This window comes from Heteronotia binoei, chromosome 2 (genome assembly GCF_032191835.1).
Source record: "Heteronotia binoei isolate CCM8104 ecotype False Entrance Well chromosome 2, APGP_CSIRO_Hbin_v1, whole genome shotgun sequence".
In the NCBI taxonomy this organism is placed as follows: domain Eukaryota; kingdom Metazoa; phylum Chordata; class Lepidosauria; order Squamata; family Gekkonidae; genus Heteronotia; species Heteronotia binoei.
Window position 1 is genome coordinate 141,826,680 of NC_083224.1, and position 19,701 is coordinate 141,846,380.

At 42.9% G+C, this 19,701-nt stretch overlaps 1 protein-coding gene across 2 annotated transcripts in view; it reads right to left on the reverse strand.

Annotated features, from left to right (window-relative positions):
- The window catches only part of SYDE2 (synapse defective Rho GTPase homolog 2), a 60,834-nt gene extending 43,209 nt beyond the window's left edge, over positions 1-17,625 (reverse strand). For both annotated transcript variants that reach the window (XM_060232135.1, XM_060232134.1), the window contains exons 1-2: positions 15,983-17,625; positions 7,714-8,409 (exon numbers count right to left, since the gene is read on the reverse strand). In XM_060232135.1, coding sequence (XP_060088118.1) covers positions 7,714-8,409; positions 15,983-17,468 — 2,182 coding nt within the window. In that variant the 5' untranslated portion in view covers positions 17,469-17,625. The remainder of the gene's footprint in view (positions 1-7,713; positions 8,410-15,982) is intronic.
- Positions 17,626-19,701: the final 2,076 nt, after the last annotated feature.

Below are 19,701 nucleotides of genomic sequence, written 5' to 3' on the forward strand. Positions count from 1 at the left end.
GTGTTGCAAAGTGCATACATACGTATTTTATTTTTCTGTTTAAAAAAAAGTATTAAGAGTTTTAATAAAGACATGTGTGTGATATTTGTTCATGTCTTGTGGCTCTCAAACATCTGATGTTTATTCTACATGGCACTTATATTAAGCAAGTTTGGCCACCCCTGGATTAGTTAATTATCCTAGTATATTATATTGGGTAAATTTCAGAAATCTCTCTGACAGAAAACTGAATTTCTAAGTTGTACAGCATCTTTTTTATACTCTTATATTACCTTATTTTAACTACTTTGCATCTGCATTTCATTGCTGGGAAAGTGCAAGGGGAAATCACCCAAGGAAATTCTATCTTGCAGTCACCACTGAAAAAATGAAAAAGTTCTATAGCCTGTTTGTATAAGCAAAATTTCACAACAAGGAGAAACTGATAAAGCATCCCATGGAAAACATTGTACTTCATTAATTCAGTCTCATTTCTTTGACATCACTTTCATTTACTAAACTGAAGTATATTTAATCCAAAAAGGTAACCCTTTAACCTATACCACAACTCTAATATATATTCATAAGCAACTCAAAATATTCATCGCCCTTTCAACAGATTTCCCCGTAATGCTAGAGCCAGTGGGGTGTAGTGGTTAAAATGTCAAATTAGGATCTGTGAGATCCAGGTTTGAATTCCCATTCTGACAAAGAAGCTTGCCATTTTTACCTTGGGCTAGTCACTTTCTCAGCCTAACCTATCTCGCAGGGGTGTTATGAAGATAAAATGGATGACAGGAAAACAATGTAAGCCACTTTGGGTCCAGGACAGAGTATGACTGGGATAAACAAATAAACTGATTTTAAGTTAGCCTAACATGATGTAAAAAACTGGCCAAAATACCACCCAAGATTATTCAGAGATATCCATGTTTAAATTTTACTTGTGTTTTGTTATGAAGTCTTGAGCACTTAGGAACTATATTTTTCATATTACAAAGCAAGATGTTAAGATAAAAACAGCAAAGTGTTAATATTCCTTTTCAGTTCCTCTTGAACTACTATTACTACTTTTCCTATTTTTTAGGACACTTTAAGAATGTTCCATATAATTCTATAGTTATGTGCTCAAATAATTTAAACAACAAACACTAGTTAAAATGGCAACAACTATACCAACGGACAGCAGCTTATGTTCAGAATAGTTATAATCATCTAAACAAGATTTTCCATTTGTACAGGCATTTGAGTTTTTTCTCCATTTTTTAATAAACACTTGATCCCTCCATTTTTTAAAAAAACAATTGATTCCTCCGCTTAAAATCTGAATGTATTCAAGAAGTACTGTGCTGCATGCAGAAGGGATCAATACCAAGCAAGTGAAACAGCGACTTTGAAGTGTGAATAGTTTGTCACCTGCTGAGAATCCAACTAATTAAGGTTTTCTGTGGTCAGACAGTTCAGGACCTGCTTTTAAGTAACCCTTCAGGAGGAATGGTTCTATTGCCAAGTTTAGAAATACACATGCCGAGCTGGAAGATAAAGTCACTTTTGCTGTAAAGAAGAGCCAGTGTGTTATTGGCCTCCAACTGGTTTAAGAATTGGAGGCAGGGGAGAAAGAACAGAACAAAAATGCACAGCTACCCTCAAACCACAACCTCCATGACCCATTCTCCTGCTCTCTGTCCCATCACCATCTTCAGCTTTCCCTCACCCTGGCAGCTTCTGCTCAGGAAAACTATGGCCCAGTTACACTGCGGCAGTTGCCAGGCTGGGCCCAGTTGCACAGCTGGAAACCCACAAGAACTTGTGGAGTCCACTTTGCGTTCTCCTGTATTTTCTTCCCTACATTATCTACTCTTTACTCCTGGGAACTCACATATCACTTCCTTTCCCTGCTTCCTTCTTTCCAGCCCATTCTCCCACTAACTTACATTTTATCTATTTCCCACTGTCAGAGAACCAGTTTGGTGTAGTGGTTAAGTGCGTGGACTCTTATCTGGGAGAACCAGGTTTGATTCCCCACACCTCCACTTGCACCTGCTGGGATGGCCTTGGGTTAGCCATAGCTCTGACAGAGGTTGTCCTTGAAAGGGCAGCTGCTGTGAGAGCCCTCTCAGCCCCACCCATCTCACAGGGTGTCTGTTGTTGGGGGAGAAGATAAAGGAGATTGTAAACTGCTCTGAGTCTCTGATTCAGAGAGAAGGGTAATTAAATCTGCAATTCTTCTTCTTCTTCCATTTATATCCTGCCTTTTGTCACGCATGGGAACCAAAGCAATTTACAATGTTCTCTCATTCATTTTATTCTCACTACAACCCTGCAAGATAAATTAAGCTGAGAATGTTTAAAAGGTTCAAGTTCACACTGTGAGCTTCCCCGGCAGAGGGGTAATTTAGACTTGAGTCTCTCAGATCCTAGTTTGAAACTCTAACCACTGTACCACACTTTCATGGAGTGGCTGCTATTGAACACAAATCATGTAAATCACATGGGTATCAAATCATTTGCTGGCTGCTGCCAGGCCTGACTCCAATGAGTCCTTCTCTCAAAGTTCAAAACAGCCCTGAAAAGGGCCCTGCCCCATGACTTTTATTGGGAGAAACCAAGGCTCAAAGATTGGCAATACTGGTGTAGTTGCCTAGCAACCTCCAATATGGTCACTGCAGAAGGCATTAATTCTTTAAAGTTACAGATGTTCCTATTATTTTTAGGAGAGTTACCTCCCCGCAGTAATCCTTTTTTAGATTTCAGATTTTTGCGCAAACCTAATTTTTTTCAGGTTTGCAGAAATATATGCCTTGTCTATTCATGGCTCCAGCCTCTGGATTTAAGTATCCATAGATTTGGCCACAATAAGAATTAGATATACTGATGAAAATACTAAAGCACCAGAAATTAGTCTACATAATGGAGGGAGAGAATGGATGGCATTCAAGATTTTAGGTTCCGTTTTCTCTCCATTTGTAATGGCTCCTGCCAGCCACTGGTTTTTAAAAGAAAAACAAATGAAACTTATGGGATTATCAGGCACTAGAGTCTCAATTAATATATGCCTGGGATCTGTATATTGCATGGCCTATAGCATAAGTATACCTAGGAACTGCTATTTTAATGCCCTACCATTTTACTTATAATTCAGGCGAGGCATGCAATTATAATGTTATCTACTCACTGTGTGGTAGTGGTTTAAAGGTTATGGACCATCAAGTTGAATTTTATCAGAGGCCACGTGAACACAGAAGAATTTTACTCTGCCACACATTTATTATTATATTTACCTAGACCAGAGATCCCCAACCTTGTTAAGTCTATGGTCACTTTTAGAATTCTGAGACAGGGTAGTGGGTACCATAACAAATAATACTGTTGTCCTTACTAGAACTGAACACTGTAATTCTCTTGCCGATGTATAATTTTAAAGTCTCAATATATTTGAATCACTCTGTTAATTTTTGTATTTTATCGTTTCTGTTAGCGAGTAAGCCTGAATGAATAGTTACTTCTGAGTTAAAAGTCATAGGAACTTCCATGCATGACATGCAAGTTCACCAACTACATTTAGGCAATTATCAAGGATTCTGAAAGCACCAACATTTGAAAATACTCATGAGTTCAAGGCCAATTATGGCACAACAAAAGGCATGCACAAAACCTTTTTCCAACGGTAGTTCAGTCATGCTCATTGGGCTACTATGAAAGGAAGTGGGTTGGAAAATATTTCAGATTTATAGATCCACAATATAAAAGCTTTTTCATAACCACTGTCTCCAGTCCAGGATGAAGGCATAATTTTTTTTATGATAACTGAGTGGTAGACAAGAATTACTAGTACAATTTAAACCTATAAAGTCTTACAGTTACTGCTTCATAAGAACAGTGCTCCACATTAATACAAAGCAGAATCTATTTGCCCTGCTGCCCTTTATGCGGTAATTTTGTCTTGATGAGCTGTCATTTCAACTTTGACTGAAATTAACTGTAGACACCTTAAGCGGATTAAAAGAATCACTGAGCACTCCTCAGCAATAAAGCCAATTACTTAACAGCAGGGACTCACCTAATCAATTAATGCATTCAATGTGATCCCTATTCAACACACAAGCAAAGCTGCATTTAAAATAGCTTCATTAACTCAATATGTAGGACTGTATAGGACTAATTTACAATCAATTCCACTATGGCTTGTTATAGGCATACGTAATAAAAGCTCAATCTTAATTTAGTTAAGCAACATATTTTCCTCTACAATAGGAGAGTCTATATTGAACTCCTCCCTAATAAAGCAGAACCTTACATACCACAGGACATTAATTAACATTAGGCAGAGCCATATATGTATTTATTATGAAATTATGCCTGAAACAATGTACCAAATACATGGCTTCTCTGCAACAATCACACTTTCACCTTTGAAGGTGACAAAGTAACCATTATTAGGTATTTAGTAGAAGCCAACAAAAATTACTAGTTGCTGTTGTAGCATATTTTTCAGACCCACCAAAAAGGGGTGGGGAGGAATGCATGAAGGATTTCTTACCCATTCCCTATGCAGCTAAAGTTGATTTAGAACCTTAATGTGCCCAATGCATTAACAGCTCCATTAAGAAATATGTTCAGTTATGGAGCCTACTCTAAGAAATGTGTAAATAAAACACAGTAAATGTAATCTAAATAAAAAAGAGAGAGAACTGATCTCATTAGTAAGTCACTGTCAGTTGCGAAATATGAGCTGAAACAAACTGTTTCAGGAAAAGCAGATACTGAACAGATTTTTCTCCTCGAGCAAGTTAGAATCAGAGTTCTCAAAAAACAACTGGGAGGCATATAAAACATAGTTTGAAAATCTGTAGGTCAACAACCTCTGAAGCTACTGATACATAAATCATAGAGTTGGAAGGGGCCATACAGGCCATCAAGTTCAACCACCTGCTCAGTATAGCATCAGCCTAAACCATCCTTGACAACTTCTGCAATTACAAAACGTAACAACTGCTGTGGCCTGTTCCTGTAACCCAAAAGGAAAGATGTAGCATCCACTTCAACACAGAATACTGAACTCATCGATGACAGGAAAACAGAGGGTTGGATCCAGACTAAATTTTCTAACAGCAGAATGGAATTTTCCTGCTCCTCTCCTCCCACTGCAGCCTGCTGATCTCCACTAAATGCTGCTGCTGGAAGATGGGGGACACTGATGAATGACACAAGGGGGTCTGCACAGGAAAGGGGGAATCACTGGAAACCGCCAATTTAGACTGGATCCAACTTATTCAATGAGATCTGAACATGGTGGAAAAGTGGACAGAAGTGAACAAGATGCAATTTAACAAGGATAAGTGCCGAGTTCTATGTCTGGGTGACAAAAATGAGGAACACGCATACTGGATGGGGGACACACTTCTGGGTACCCATGTATATGAACAAGATCTTGGGGTATGGGTGGACCATAAGTTAAATATGAGAAGCCAGTGTGATGCACTGACAAAAAAAGGCTAATGCCATCTTGGGGTGTACCAACAGAGTCATCCAAATCACAAGATGTCATAGTCCTGCTGTACACTGCATTGGTCAGGCCATACCTGGAGTATTGTGTGCAGTTCTGGAGTTATGTGGACTTCAAAAAGGATGTGGACAGAATGGAGCCAGTGCAGAATAGTGTGACAAGGATAATCAGGGGCCCAGAGACCAAGCTCTATGAGGAAAGGTTGGGAGACTTTGGAATGTTCAGTCTGGAGAAGAAGCGATTGAGGGGGGGCATGATTGCTCTTTTTTAATATTTGAAAGGACAGTCACTTGGAGGAGGGCAGGGAGCTGTTCCTGTTGGCAGCAGAGGAGACAACTGGCAACCATGGGTTTACATTAAGGGCAGGAACATACCAGCTGGATATCAGGAAAAACTTTTTTACAGTAAGAGTTGTTCGACAGTGGAATCAGCTACCTAGGGAGGTGATGAGATCCCCTTCTCAGGCAGTATTTGGCAGTGACTGGACAAAAACTTGTTGGGGATTCTCTAGGCCAGCGTTTCCCATTTGCAGGGTCGTGACCTGGTACCGGGCTACGGAAGCCTCACTACCAGGTCACAAGAAAAGCCAAAGCTAGCCCCGCCCCCAGCAAAGCTAGCCCCACCCCATCTCTGTGTTGTGCAGAGAGGAGCTGGACTACCTCTCCTTCCTTCTCCCCCACTCCCAGTGTTTGAGAGAAAAACTAACATCCACTGGCACTTTAGACCCATGAAGTGTTCTTCAAGGTATGAGCTTTCATGTGCCTTGCAGTATGATCTTTTGGGAAGATTTTCCCAGGAGGCCTGGGCGGCAAACAAAGGTGTGTTTTTTTCAACCGGGAAGGGTGGGGAGTGGGCATTCCAGTAGCTATTTTACCAAATGACCCCTGGGCAGAATTTTTGCTGGCTGGAGTCATCTGATGGTGAGGAAGGCTTTTTTTTTACTTTGCCCCCCCTTCATTCTTTCTTTCTTTCCCTGCAAGTGATGCTCTGTCTGTATTCTTGGTGCTGGGAGGGGGGAGAGCAACAGTGGGAGGGCTTCTAGTGTCCTGGCTCCACTGGCAGACATTCTGGTGTTTTTTGGGCATTGTATGAGGGAATTTTGGACTGGATAGTCCACTGGCCTGATACAACATGGCTCCTCTTATGTTTATGTTTTTTTCTTTCCATGTCTTTCTTTTCTTTTCTTTTCCTTTCCTTCCATTTCATTCTTTCTCTTTCTTTCTTTCCCTTTCTCTTTCTTTTCTTTCCTTCCATTTTTACTGGATGAAACTTTTCTGTTCATCATATGGTTGTTGCAGACATAGGAGCTCTGCCAATGAAAAGCTGGCACCCCCAGTTGTAGCCAGGTGGCCTTCTATGAGATTTCTGTGTGAGTGAGAGTAAGAGGTGTGGGGCAGAAACAAGCTGGGCATAGAACTACTCTGTGATATAAAGGCCTCCTTCTCTTACCATTCCAGAAGCAGTTTTATGGGTTTTCATTTTTAATCAAGTGGTAAATCAACACATAAACAGATACTTGGTGCTTAAAGTGAGCAGCCTACCTGAAGCACGAGGAGGAAATGATGGTCTCACAGGCAACAATTTTTGATTAACTGGCATATGCTTCTGTCATCCAAAAAGAGGGCGGCAGCAAGGCTTATTCCAAAGCTTCAGGATGCACTAAGGATTCTTCTCTTTATACATTCACCTACCTTAACCTTAAAGACTGGATCCTAGGCACTATTATTTAGTAAGTCTTTTCACTGGACATACAAAGGTCCTGCTGTTTCAGCTGAATCTCATGTTAGCCACAGCTTATCATTGAAACTCTCTGTCTGAGGCAGTGATGCTCTGTATTCTGGTGCTTGGGAGGCGCATAATGGAAGGGCTTCGAGCCCCACTGGTGGACCTCCTGATGGCACTTGGTTTTTTGTTTTGTTTTTTGCCACTGTGTGACACAGAGTGTTGGACTGGATGCACCATTGGCCTGATCCAACATGGCTTCTCTTATGTTCTTATGTTATGTTCTTATGTAATAATCTATGTACAAACACCTTCTTGTGTGAGTGCTTTCCTTGCATTGTCACCATTTGCATTGATATTGTATGAACTTTACTTTCATACAATGTACTGTATGAACACAACTGACTCCAAGCACCATAACAACATAAAAACTACCACTTTTGCAAGAATGCTAAATGCAGCAATTATAAGCATTGCAGAAGGTTAGATTCTGACACTTCTCTTACCTCCTGTAGAACCTTTTAATGTAGAACTATCCTCGGTTACAAACCCACATGCAGGCTTTGGCTTCTGTACTTGCAAATGTTCTATGGAATGTACACAACTGACTTGACTAGTTTCCCTGGGCTGAGCATCTCCAATATAGCTGAAAGACTGTGGAAGACCTTCCGTATGCACTACAACTTTAATCAAGTCATTTGGAGAGGATATCTTGCAATTCATGGCTGGAGAGTCTGAATTGTCAGCATTATTATGAACAAAACAAGCAAGGTCAGGCTCATCGTCTTCAGGGATAGGATTGTACCATATTTCTCCTTCATCATCTGCATCATTATCTTCACCAAATTTTAAAGTTCGGTTTTGTAGTGCCAAAGGGCTTGCTTCATTCACAGCAGCATGTACAGAACCATCTCTTCTGTTAGGGTTTTCATGCCCTAAAGGTTTGGAAAAGGTCTGAGGCATTTGGGGATCAAGCACAGGACTGGGAGATTTGAGTACCTGGAGAGTTTCTCCTGAAATCTTCTTGTAAGAACTTCCTTTGTTCAAATTAGGTGCTCTTGGAGAACTCTGATGTAACCAATTTTGCTTCTTAGACACTGTGATGCTGGCAATTCGAGGCTTGCACTCAGCCATTTCATTAGATTTAAAGTTCTTAAGTTCTCTTCTGCTCACAGAGGGTATGTAAACATTTTCAATCAAATCTGGTATGGAAAAAAAGAAATTAAGATTTAGAACATTTGTCCAGCTTGCATCACTACAATTATATTGCTATTAAATGCTATGGAAAGCAATAATGTACCACAATGCAAAGTGAGAGTTCAGTGGCACTTTTAAGACCAACAAAGTTTTACTCAAGGTATGATGCAAATCACAATGCAATTAGCTTTCCACTTATCACAACTCTAGAAAGATGGGCTGCAAAATGGAAAATCAAAACTGGAACTAAATACCGGTAGTTTTAAAATATGCACTGTTTATTCATGGTAAGCAAGCTACGTACATTTTATGGGAAGATGTTTCTAGGACAAGAGAGAATTACTTTTGATCATTCCTAGCAACCTCCTAAAGTCTCGCATCACAACAGAGTTCAAAAGATTTGGGAGGGTGATCTGGTATCTTTGGTAATGTCTGTAAGGGGAGACTTTTCCTTGTGCTAATTAGGTGAAGTGTTGATTCTTTAACTTGGCCTGCAGCACGTGGAGATAGCATACACATATTTCTATCAGAGAGCATACTTAGGCATAAGACTAGCTTTAGGCTTACCATATGAATCAGCTCAATTATGTGGAGTATCCCCTGCACTATCACTGCTCTTCTTGACAACAACTGCTGTCAGTGAGGAAAAGTTTTGTGTGATTGAACTGACTCATTCTGTTAGCTGAACATAAATGCTGTGTGGCATACTGTCACACAAAACTATCATCCAATGGCCTTCATTAGGGCTGAACAGTATTTAATTGAACCTCCCTCCCCCAGTTGCCAAACAGGATGCAATGAACCTATGCCAAAGGAACCAAAAATAAAGAAATTTCTGATTGTCCATACCCAGGGGTGGAATTCTATCAGGAGCTCCTTTGCATATTAGGCCACCCCCCCAATGTAGCCAATCCTCCAAGAGCTTACAAAAAAGAACCTTGTAAGCTCTTGGAAGGTTGGTTACATCAGGGATGTGTGGCCTAATATGCAAAGGAGCTCCTGATAGAATTCCACCCCTGGGTATGGACAATCAGTTTTGCTCTGCATTTTAAGAAGCAGGGGACATGTCAGGTCAGAAATCCCTTTTGAATCAGGTCAAATTGCATTACAAAGTGACTGTAAGCATTACTGAAGATGGATTTCAGAGTTTTACACAAATTGTGTATCTCATTACTCATACCTTGAAATTATAAAACGAACAGCTCATAAGTAGAGTAACTATAAACACTGCACAGGTATTGGTGTCTAATTTTTATTTCATAAAGGCCATTTCTAATAACATATTACATGTAATAAAAAGGTAAAGGTAGTCCCCTGTGCAAGCACCAGTCGTTTCCAACTCTGGGGTGACATCGCATGACAACATTTTCACGGCAGACTTTCTACAGGGTGGTTTGCCATTGCCTTCCCCAATAATCTACACTTTCTCCCCAGCAAGCTGAGTACTCATTTTACCGACCTCAGAAGCATGGAAGGCTGAGTCAACCTCAAGTCAGCTACCTGAACCCAGCTTCCGCTGGGATCGAACTCAGGTCATGAGCAGAATTTAGGACTGCAGTACTGCAGCTTTACCACTCTGCGCCCCGGGGCTCTTCATTACATGTAATACCTCAACTAAAATATCCCCAAATAATGAACACAAGCTTTTGAGTTCCCCAGAACTCTTCCATCAGGCTAAACTTTTACATGTACAGAGATGGTGGCATATTTGTCACATCAGGACTACAATCTAAGCATCTTTACAAAGAAATATTTGATTCGGCTCTCAACAATTATTTAATAAACTAGTACAGCCACACTTGGCGGTTACACCTTTCTAAGCCCATTGACTAATGGATTTAGGAGAGTGTAGCTTTGCTTAAAATGGCACTGTAGAACTTATTTCTAAACTAATATAAACAGGGCTGCAAATATACCTAAAGCTTTCATGCATCTTACAGTCCAGCCCTATGCAACTCTCACAACTAATGATTTTATTGGAACTTATGCTAAGGATTACCTCCAAACAGCCTAATCCTAAAGCTCCACTGTGTATAGTGGGACTTATTCCCAAGGAAGGATGCAGCCTTATTTTCACAGAGAGCCCAATTTGGGTTAAGTTGAAAATCCAAAGGGAAAGAAGGGGAGCACACACCGGCTGGCAGTCAATGGAACTTGGAATCAACACTTCATGTCTTCACATTATGTTTGGTATTTTTAATGGAATGTATTTCACTACCTCTGAAGTCACTACATACACAGAACAATTTAGTGGAATACTTTAGGCTTCAAAATAATTGTCACCACACTAATGAACAGACAGGGTAGAGTGACTTGAAGGGGGGTGGGATTGGAGAACTCCAAAGGACTAGAGTAGCACACCACAACTAGAGCTCCTGAAAGGAGCTACTGTTGCCACCTAAATCTAAAAACTGTGACCAAAACAGCACTCCAGAGTCAACAGAAGAACTCCCTTAGTGCACTGATTTTATGAAAGGCCCATAAACATTGTATGGTACTCAAATTTCAGCATGCATGCATTTCATACATGCAGAGGAAAAGGTGTAAAAAAGGCAGACAAGAACACATATTTGGGTGGTTAAATATTCAAATCTAACCAGATACACAGAGCAACGAAAGTCTCAACAGAATGACGAGCGATACTACAGTCATGTTTGAACTTGCATCAGATTCCAAGTATACATAAATTGCAAAAAAGAGAATTTGCCTCCTCACATATCTCCAGTTAACGACATCTGTTTACTGAGTGAGTACACTCCAGTGTCGTTTTCATGGCCTTACAAGAGACAAGGACTTTTGGCCTTCATCCTGCAGAATACTCAGTACCGTGCATGAAAAGATCATTCCTTGTTAGTAGATATATTTGAGATGAACATTTCAGAAAATCTGCTCCTTTTACAACTAACAAAGTTGCAAGTTCACAACTAACAAAACTAACACAACCCCCCCCACACACCTAAATGCTACAATGTTCCACTAAGTCAAAAACGGGCAAGAAAACTGACACACTTACACAATCACGTTCAGTGTGTTTCAATGTGTTACATGTTTTTGGTTACCCCATCCAGTTGTCATGTCCAACATACTGGAGAAAAATCAGCAAAGCAGTTGTGCTAAAAGTTATCATGTGTACTAAACAAACATTACTCTGAGCCTAGAAGATCAGTTACTTGAACCTTTCCTAAACCTTCATTCAATTATCAGTTAATAGATGGTTGTTTACATTATTTACACGTCCCATAAGAGACATTTAACATTCTTAAGTAAACAACAGTATTGTCAAAAATAACAAAACAGAATATTTCCCATCCTCTCCCCACAATAGACCGATAATAAAGTTCTAGTTCAGTCCATTTAACATTATCAATGTTGTCATATGGTAACAATAAGCAAACATTTAAAAAGGCAGAAATAAATCTAACAATTGCAAGTCCCTGCCAAAACCCCCCCAGCAAGCATAAAAAGGTAAAGGTAGTCAGTCCCCTGTGCAAGCACCAGTTGTTTTCGACTCTGGGGTGACGTTGCTTTCACAACGTTTTCACAGCAGATTTTTTATGGGGTGGTTTGCCATTTCCTTCCCCAGACATCTGTTGTTTATAAAGATGATTGCTCACAGCATTGATTTTTGTTTTCTGTTAGAAATCAACCAAAGCAAGAAGCCACTATTCTAAGAGGCAAGTAATATTGTCTATATAGCATAAAAAAATCAAATTTCTGAAACAAGTTTAGTTTGCCATAGCAACTCAAGCCTGTACAATTAACACAGAGTTTGTAATTATACTCATTTTAGCCTTCCTATGCCTGTAAAACAACTCATAGAATGTAATACCATTGTACAACTGGTTCTTAGAATCTTTTGCTAATTATATTTTTTTCTGAGGGAGCATTTGGCAGTAAAACTTAGAAGGTTTGGGAACAATGAAACCTTAAATCGAGGCATAATCCTATAACAGAATTTAAAAATGAAGTGGGGAGGGGAGTTAACCTTGAACATTTTCCAGTGCATCTATTCAATATGCACTCATGCCAAGAAGCTGAAACATGAAAGAAACTATACTAGAAAGTAACTACTTCTAATAGCTTACAAGAGACCACACACTATTAAAAGGCAAAACGAAAAGTATATGCCTTCTTAACACAACTTAGAGCAGGTTCATGCATTATAAAAATGTGCTAGTCTGTTCATGAATGAGTAGAGGAGGGGACTTAAATGAGATCAGTGTTATGTAAGCATTTAGAGCAGGACTCTGCAACCTATGAGCCAAATGCAATTCAGAATAAAGGTCTTTAAAAATGAAAATCAAATTTGCACATTTGGCTGTACTAGAATGGTCAGTTGGAATGTTTTAAAAGCCAAGTGGGCTTTTTAAATATCCCACTTTTCTCTACTCTAAGGAGTCTCAAAGAGGCTTACAATCTCCTTCTCTTCCTCTCCCCACAGCAGTCAACTTGTGAGGTAGGTGGGGCTGAGAGAGCTCTGAGAGAACTGTTACTGACCCATGGTCACCCAGCAGGCTTCATGTGGTGGAGAGGGCAACCAAACCCAGTTCTCCAGATTAGAGTCCACCACTGTTAACTACAACACCACATTGGAGTGCAGGTAAGAAACAGCAAGTGAAGATTTTATAGCTTCTTGGAGATGTTTGGAGATGATATAAATAGCTGCGTCATCCAAACAAGGCACAGATTTATGCCAGTGCATTAAAACCACAGTTTAGGGTGCTCGTTTGTATATCTATTACTTACTTTAAGACCTCACATGTGTGCCTTTCTAACAAAGGACTGTTCTTGTTACAGCAAGAACAGCAGAAAGAATTTAGTGGTACATTAAAGACGACCAAATTTATTATGGCATAAACTTCCACGGAACAGGGCTCATTTCCTTAGGCACAAAATACTGCTTTTTACTTTAAAAAAGACAAATATCAATCCCAACTACTTCAATTCTCTGGAAGAGCTGCAAGAAGGACTTTTCAGGCACACAATCCACAAAATGAGAGTTAATTTTTGGTCTCCTCCTTATTTGCCAGATCATGGATTCAGTGACAGGAACAGCCTGAACACGTCTCCTCATAAATGCTGAGCGTTAGCATGCTTGGGCAATTTGAATATCTTAAGATTTGATACAGCAAATAATTTGGGATTTATGCTTGCTCATTCACACTTGTTTCACACTTGCTCCTGAACAAAAGACTGTCCAGTGTTTATCTGAAGTGCGAACATATCAGTTGTGGGGTACTTGAGCAGCCAAACTGAAGTTAAGAACTCTTAAGCTCCATTACTCACTTTGGGAATGATAAACATGATTTAGCCTCTTCCACTGAAAGCAACAGGAATTTAAAACTGCTTAATTTTGGCTAGTTTATATTCTTTACCTTCACTATAAAATCTATGGAGGCAATTATTATAGTGGTTGCAATATCACCTGGGAACTTACACCCCCATCTCTTTTTTGTAAAGGAATAGGTCTAATTTTTTCTCTCCTAAACACACTTTTAGAAAATATATGGAGACATATGTTATACCTTTGTGCACAGAACTAAGACACAGCCACCCCAACAAGATTTTATTGAACTGTATAATCTCTTGATTTTATGTAGAAGCTGATTGAGCAAAAAGTTTTCTGGAATATACTGGACAATGTAAAAGGTCAAGTTAGGTGAAACAAGCTCCAGACTTTGTTGAAAACTGCAAACTTTCCAAGATAAACTTATTATGAACAATGGGTTTGCCCAGTAAAAAAGTTGATTCCGACAGGAAGCAATTTGAATATATCCTTTCTCCTCCTTGTCTGTAGCACTGCATCATCCTGGAGTATTTCCAATTATTTAAGCTTTGGGGGAATAAAGAAGTTGGAAAGTGAAGGGTTTCACATACTAGTACAGTACTTAAATAAGTGAGTTATTAACTCAATTAAGCAACACTAGAGCGATTAATATATAAAGAAAAGCATTCCCTGGATATAGCCATGTTGATTTAGCAGTCCTTCTTAGAACAGTTTACCCTTTAGAGTCCATGTAAATAAATGAAAGCATTGCATATTATCCTTTTATTCTTTTTCCCTCAGTCCCTTGCCTCTTTTGTGACGTTATTGAGTACACACCTGGCTCACAAGGGGAGGGTATACACTAAAAAAAAGGGATTAACCTTCCTTCTGGGTTGCTATAATGGTTAACATAGAACACTGGTAAAATTTTGTGCAGATTTTAACAGAAACATAACCAAGGGTTATATTTTTTTAAGTGAAAGGGTTAAATGGGCAAAAAAGCCTAAAAAAACAAGAGCCCATTCTCACATTATATTTGTAGCACAGGCAGAGCTGTACATTGGCTCCTTCCTGTAATTTGAGAACTGCACATGGAAGAAGCTCACACTGTGACTTTTCTCCTTACCAGCGCTAGGCAACTACCATGGGAGACACAGTAGCAGGGATTGCTCTCCTTACCTAAGCATCACAAGAAGGATTTGCACTGTACAGTTCTTACTAATGCCTGTGACTTTTTTCCAAGTAAAGAAATCCCTCCACACAGAAGACCAGAATACTGGAAAGCTGGAATCTTTCTCCACAACGTGCTAGCTTTTCTAGAGGAGGAAATTTTACTGTAGGGAGAGGAACATTTGAATATGGTATTTCTCCCCTCTCCACTCACCCAGGGGCACACAACCTGAAGCAGCAATTGCCCCTGGGGAATTTTTGTGCTTCATAATATGCAGTTTAGTCTTTAAAAAGAGAAGGAATAATCCACCAAGAAGTGATCACTTTTAAACACCACTGATTTAGTGTGAGAGATTAGAAGAGCAATCTTAAACAGGCCTACTGAGATTCAAACTCAAGTCTTATCAACAGTGCTTACTGTTCTTAGGAAGCCTTGTAGATAACTTCCATTTAAATCCACAGAGCAAAATGTGTTTAAATTGAATAGTACTACACACTGTGGAGATATTTCTTTGTATCTAACGTATTCCTCCTTTCTCTTAACATCCCTAGTATTCTTGGTCTGCATTCACATTTTTCCTTAACACCCCCTCCCCCTATTTACATGTTAGCACCTGGCATGAAAACTCATAGCAGCCTAGTATTTAAAATAATGTGTTTTGTAAATCATGTGCCATGAAAGCACTGTACTGAGCTAGCAAGTATAAGTAACAGAGAGAGTCCAAAATGCTTCACACGCCATTACTGAAGTAACAAGCTGTAGCCTAAAAAGAAGAGCTTTTTTTAACCAAAGCATTCTGAAGAGAAAACCATTCTTCAGGTAATAGTGCATACTAACTGCTGCAATCACACATACTAAATAACACAGTACTTTCAATCCACTTTTCTGCCAGATTTTGAAATCCAGTTGGAAAGTGGATTGAAAGTGCATTAGTGGGCATGATCATAGCCTAATAAATTGGGTTAAACTGCCACCTTTCTTATGGCAGATCTCCTGCACGTGCGCCTTACAGAAATTCAGCAAGAGAAGCTCCCCTCCTCCCCCAGCAAGGAGATGCAACCATGAGCTGTCAGGCAGGCAGCTAGTAAAGCAAACAGCCCGCAGCAGCCCATTACAGGTGGGCTTACAAGAGGGCCATTACCTGTCAGCAAAATTCTTTGGTCGGAAGGGGACACTAGAGCTTTGCTGAAGGGTCCCCTCATGTGGGCGGGAGAAGGAACCGCGGAGCCCTCTTCTCTGCCTAGAAGCAGCCCGCGGGTCCCGCTGGCCTTGGAAGGAGAAGGGGAGGCAGGCCCCGCTGCGCTGCCGCGGCCTTTCATGCCCAGCGAGAGTAGGCGGCCTTTGTACATCCACTTCTGGAGCTTCCGCACGGTCACGGCAGGCGGCTTGAAGGGGCCCTCGTGGCCATGTGCGAGGGGGTGCCGCGGGCTGCTCTGGCCGCCCGCCGCAGCTGCCGGGTCCACCACGGTGGCTGCCAGGGCCCCAGCTTCGCCCAAGGCCGTGTCCGGCTGGGGCTCAAACTTGCGGAGCGGCAGCTGTTCCCCGCAGTCCCCCAGCGCCGAGGGCGGCCCCCCACAAGCAGCTCGGCCGCCCGGGCAGCTGTTGTCGTCAGGGCGCCGGGCAGCAGCTGCGGGGGGACCCGCTTCCCGCCTCGCGCCGGGCTCCTGCTGCAACAGGTGGCCCCCGGGCGCCAGCGGCTCTTGGAGCAGGGAGCGGAGCGCGCTGTCGCTGCGGCATCTCCGCAAGGGCAGAAGCTTGGCCGGGACAAGGCTTTCCAGACTCTTGCTGATGCCCTGGCGCCAGGCAGGGCCCTTGACTGAGTCGGGGCTGCCGGGATCGACGGCTTGCAGCCCTTCCCTCCTCGAAACCGCGTTGCTCTCCACAAGCCTGGAGGGAGAGCTGACCGTCGGCGGAGGCGAGCGGGCGGCGACGGTGGGGCTGGCCGGGGGCAAGTCGTGCATGGCGTGGATGAGGAGGTAATAGGCCTCCTGCAGCTGGCTTCGCAGTCTGCCCGTGCTCTCCCGCGCCCCGGCCCTGTGGCTGCTGCCGGCCCCGCCGCGGAACTTGTTCCCCCGCGCCTCTTCCTGCGCTCCAGACGCTCCTTGGCCGCCCCAGCCAGGTAGGCTCTGGTTATCGTAGTAATCATCCTCCTCGCTGCCGCCAGCCCTCTCCGCGGGCGAGCCAGAGTCCGCGCCGCCCGGGAAAACGGAGGCGGAGAAGCAGAGCTCGGCCGGAGGAGGGGGGGGCACACGGAGCCCCGGGGGGCTAGGCGGCGGCGGCGCTGTCCCTTCTCGACGGGATGTCGTGGGGCAAGGGCAGGCGGCCGTGGCTCCCGGCAGATCTTCCTCAGGCACCGCCACCTTCCCCCTCCGGGACCAACCAGCCGACTCCGACAGCCTCGGCTCTTGCAAGGGCGACACGAGGACCCGATAGCAGCCAGCTTGGCTCCCGAGGAGAGTGCCCGGCGCTCCTGCCGCTCCGTTGCCAGGGGTCCGCAAGCTCTGCTGGGCTTTGCACTGAAGGGCGCCGCCGCTCACGTGCCCAGCGGCTTCTCCTGCGCCGGCCGCCCCTCGCTGCGACCGTCTGCCCCGCAGCTTGGAGAGTGTCCTACGCAGAGGGTCAGCCATGCCTGGTTGTCTCCTCGCCTGCTTCAGTCACTTGCTGCCCTCGAGCAGACCGGGCGCAGCTGGGGGGCCTCCCGAGGAAGGCGGCGGGGCTAGCAGCCCACGACCCGGCTGGCAGGAGCGCTCCATGGTCTGGCTGCTCCGGGCGAGCTCGTAGTTCTTCTCCCCTTTTGCTGCTCTCGCTGTTGCTGCTGCTCACATATTTGGCATAGCTGAGCGGGGTGAGAGGGCGCCCTGCAATGCGCATGCCTTGCTGCCAGCAGCTGGGCTGAGCGCTCTTAGAGGAGCGCACACGGCACTGCCTCCTCCCAGTTCCAGCCCTCAGGCTGCACAGGCTGGGATAGGACGTCGGCGAACACAGGAGAGGCGAGCTGGAAGCCGCCGCCCCCCTCCGCAAAACACGCGCAGGGGCGGGCCGAGGGGAGCGGCGGTCCTGCGCTTCTCTCTCCTCCCAGTTCGGCTATGGGGAATTAACCCTTTCGCTGGCCGCATGCAACAGACTGTGCGAGAACAGCTTGAGGAAGTTCGGCCACTTTTCTTCTGTGACACTAGCGGAGTTGCCTGGTGGAAAGTAATTGAGCAGGTGAAGGACCCCACCCACCACCAACGTATCTCAGTGGAAACCAAAGTCCAGCAGACTGGATTTTTGCCTGTCGTGGTACAGGGGGAAAGGTGGGCATCATGCATAGAACTTCAGGACCCACTTTCTCAAGGCTAGGTAATTAAATTTATGTCAGTTTTCCATCTGTAAAGTGGGAATCGCCAGATCTATTTACATACTGCAAAAATAAATACTATTAAAAGCACTGAACTTTATAAAAGATGTGAAGGCAAGTTGGTATATTTTACAAGCGCTGAGAACAGAACAGCGGGGTCACGACGGGGAAAGTCAGTATTATAGTATTATTAAAAAATTATAAGTAGCTCTCAAATATCTTTTCCCCAAAGGTATCAAGGGAATTTGAGCACTATGTATTAATCATGCTTACCTCCAGTGGAATATGTGGATTTGCTGCCCATCTTGGACAGACTGGTCAGTGTGCCCATGGTGACAGAGCAAAGAGCAATGCCATAGTGACATAAAAGCAGGATGAAATGTTAACGAGGTACCAGGATCCTGAGGTGGTAGAATAGATTGTATAATCTCAAACTTCCAGTGAGAGAGGTGACATTTTTCTACACTTTCCTATTTCTGAATAAGAAAATTAGTACAGCAGGGAGAAGGGTTAACCCCTCCCCTTTGATGCGCTAGTTTACCATTTTAAGAAAGTTCTTTAAAATAAAAACCTCATATGGAACAAGCATTCAGAAAACGGCATCCCTCATCTGCAGTCCAACATTATAGAGCCCACTTGTTCTCCTCAGGATCCTACCTTTTTGCTGCATATGTAATAAGCGTGGCTTCTTCTTACCACAGAAAAGGCAAAAGCTTGATTTCTCAGAGTCACACAGTCACTACAGTGAACATACATTAGTTTGGGCAGGGGTTAGAAGAAGACAGGAACCCTGTGCTTTGGCTTACATAAGGCATCCCCTGTAGTCATAAAAATGGCTCCTGTCCCATGTAGGGAAGCACTCCTGCATTCCCAAGAAGCAAAGAGAAAGGAGGGACAGTTGGACAGAATAGGCATTCTTTGGAAGTAGCAGCTGCCTGAGGCTGTGCTGCCAGTTCCTTCTGGCATCAGGTCGCCGTCTGTCAACCCCTCAGAGCTTTCCAAACCAGCTGCTGCTTTCTGAGCATGACAAGGTTAGGTAAGGATACTGCAGTGTTATGCATGGTCCCAAGGGGTTAGGACTCTCTCCAAAAGAAACTTGCTCAATAAGGTCAAAGGCCACTCTGCAACTTACCCTGAAATGCAGAAGTAAAGGAATTAAAAGAGTTTCCCTCTCAGGAAGCTACCAAACCCCTGCAATAAAGCAGCTATTTTGATAAGCATAGGGGTTAAAGAATACAATTAATTGTCGAGATTTTTTTACCTGGAAAGTTCTGAAGGAAGCAGCAACAGAGATGGTATTATTGAGAGTGGAACAAAGTTTGAGTCCAGTGGCACCTTTAAGACCAACAATGTCTAATTCTGGGTATATGTTTTTGCATGCATGCACACTTCAGAAGTAACAAGTACAATTTCCAAGGAGGAATATATTGAGTGGTATTCTTTTTACAATTGTTCTTTGCTATCCAGTGCTGCTAAAGCAAGGAGGGGAGAGCTTTTAAACACTTTCTGTCAGATAATCC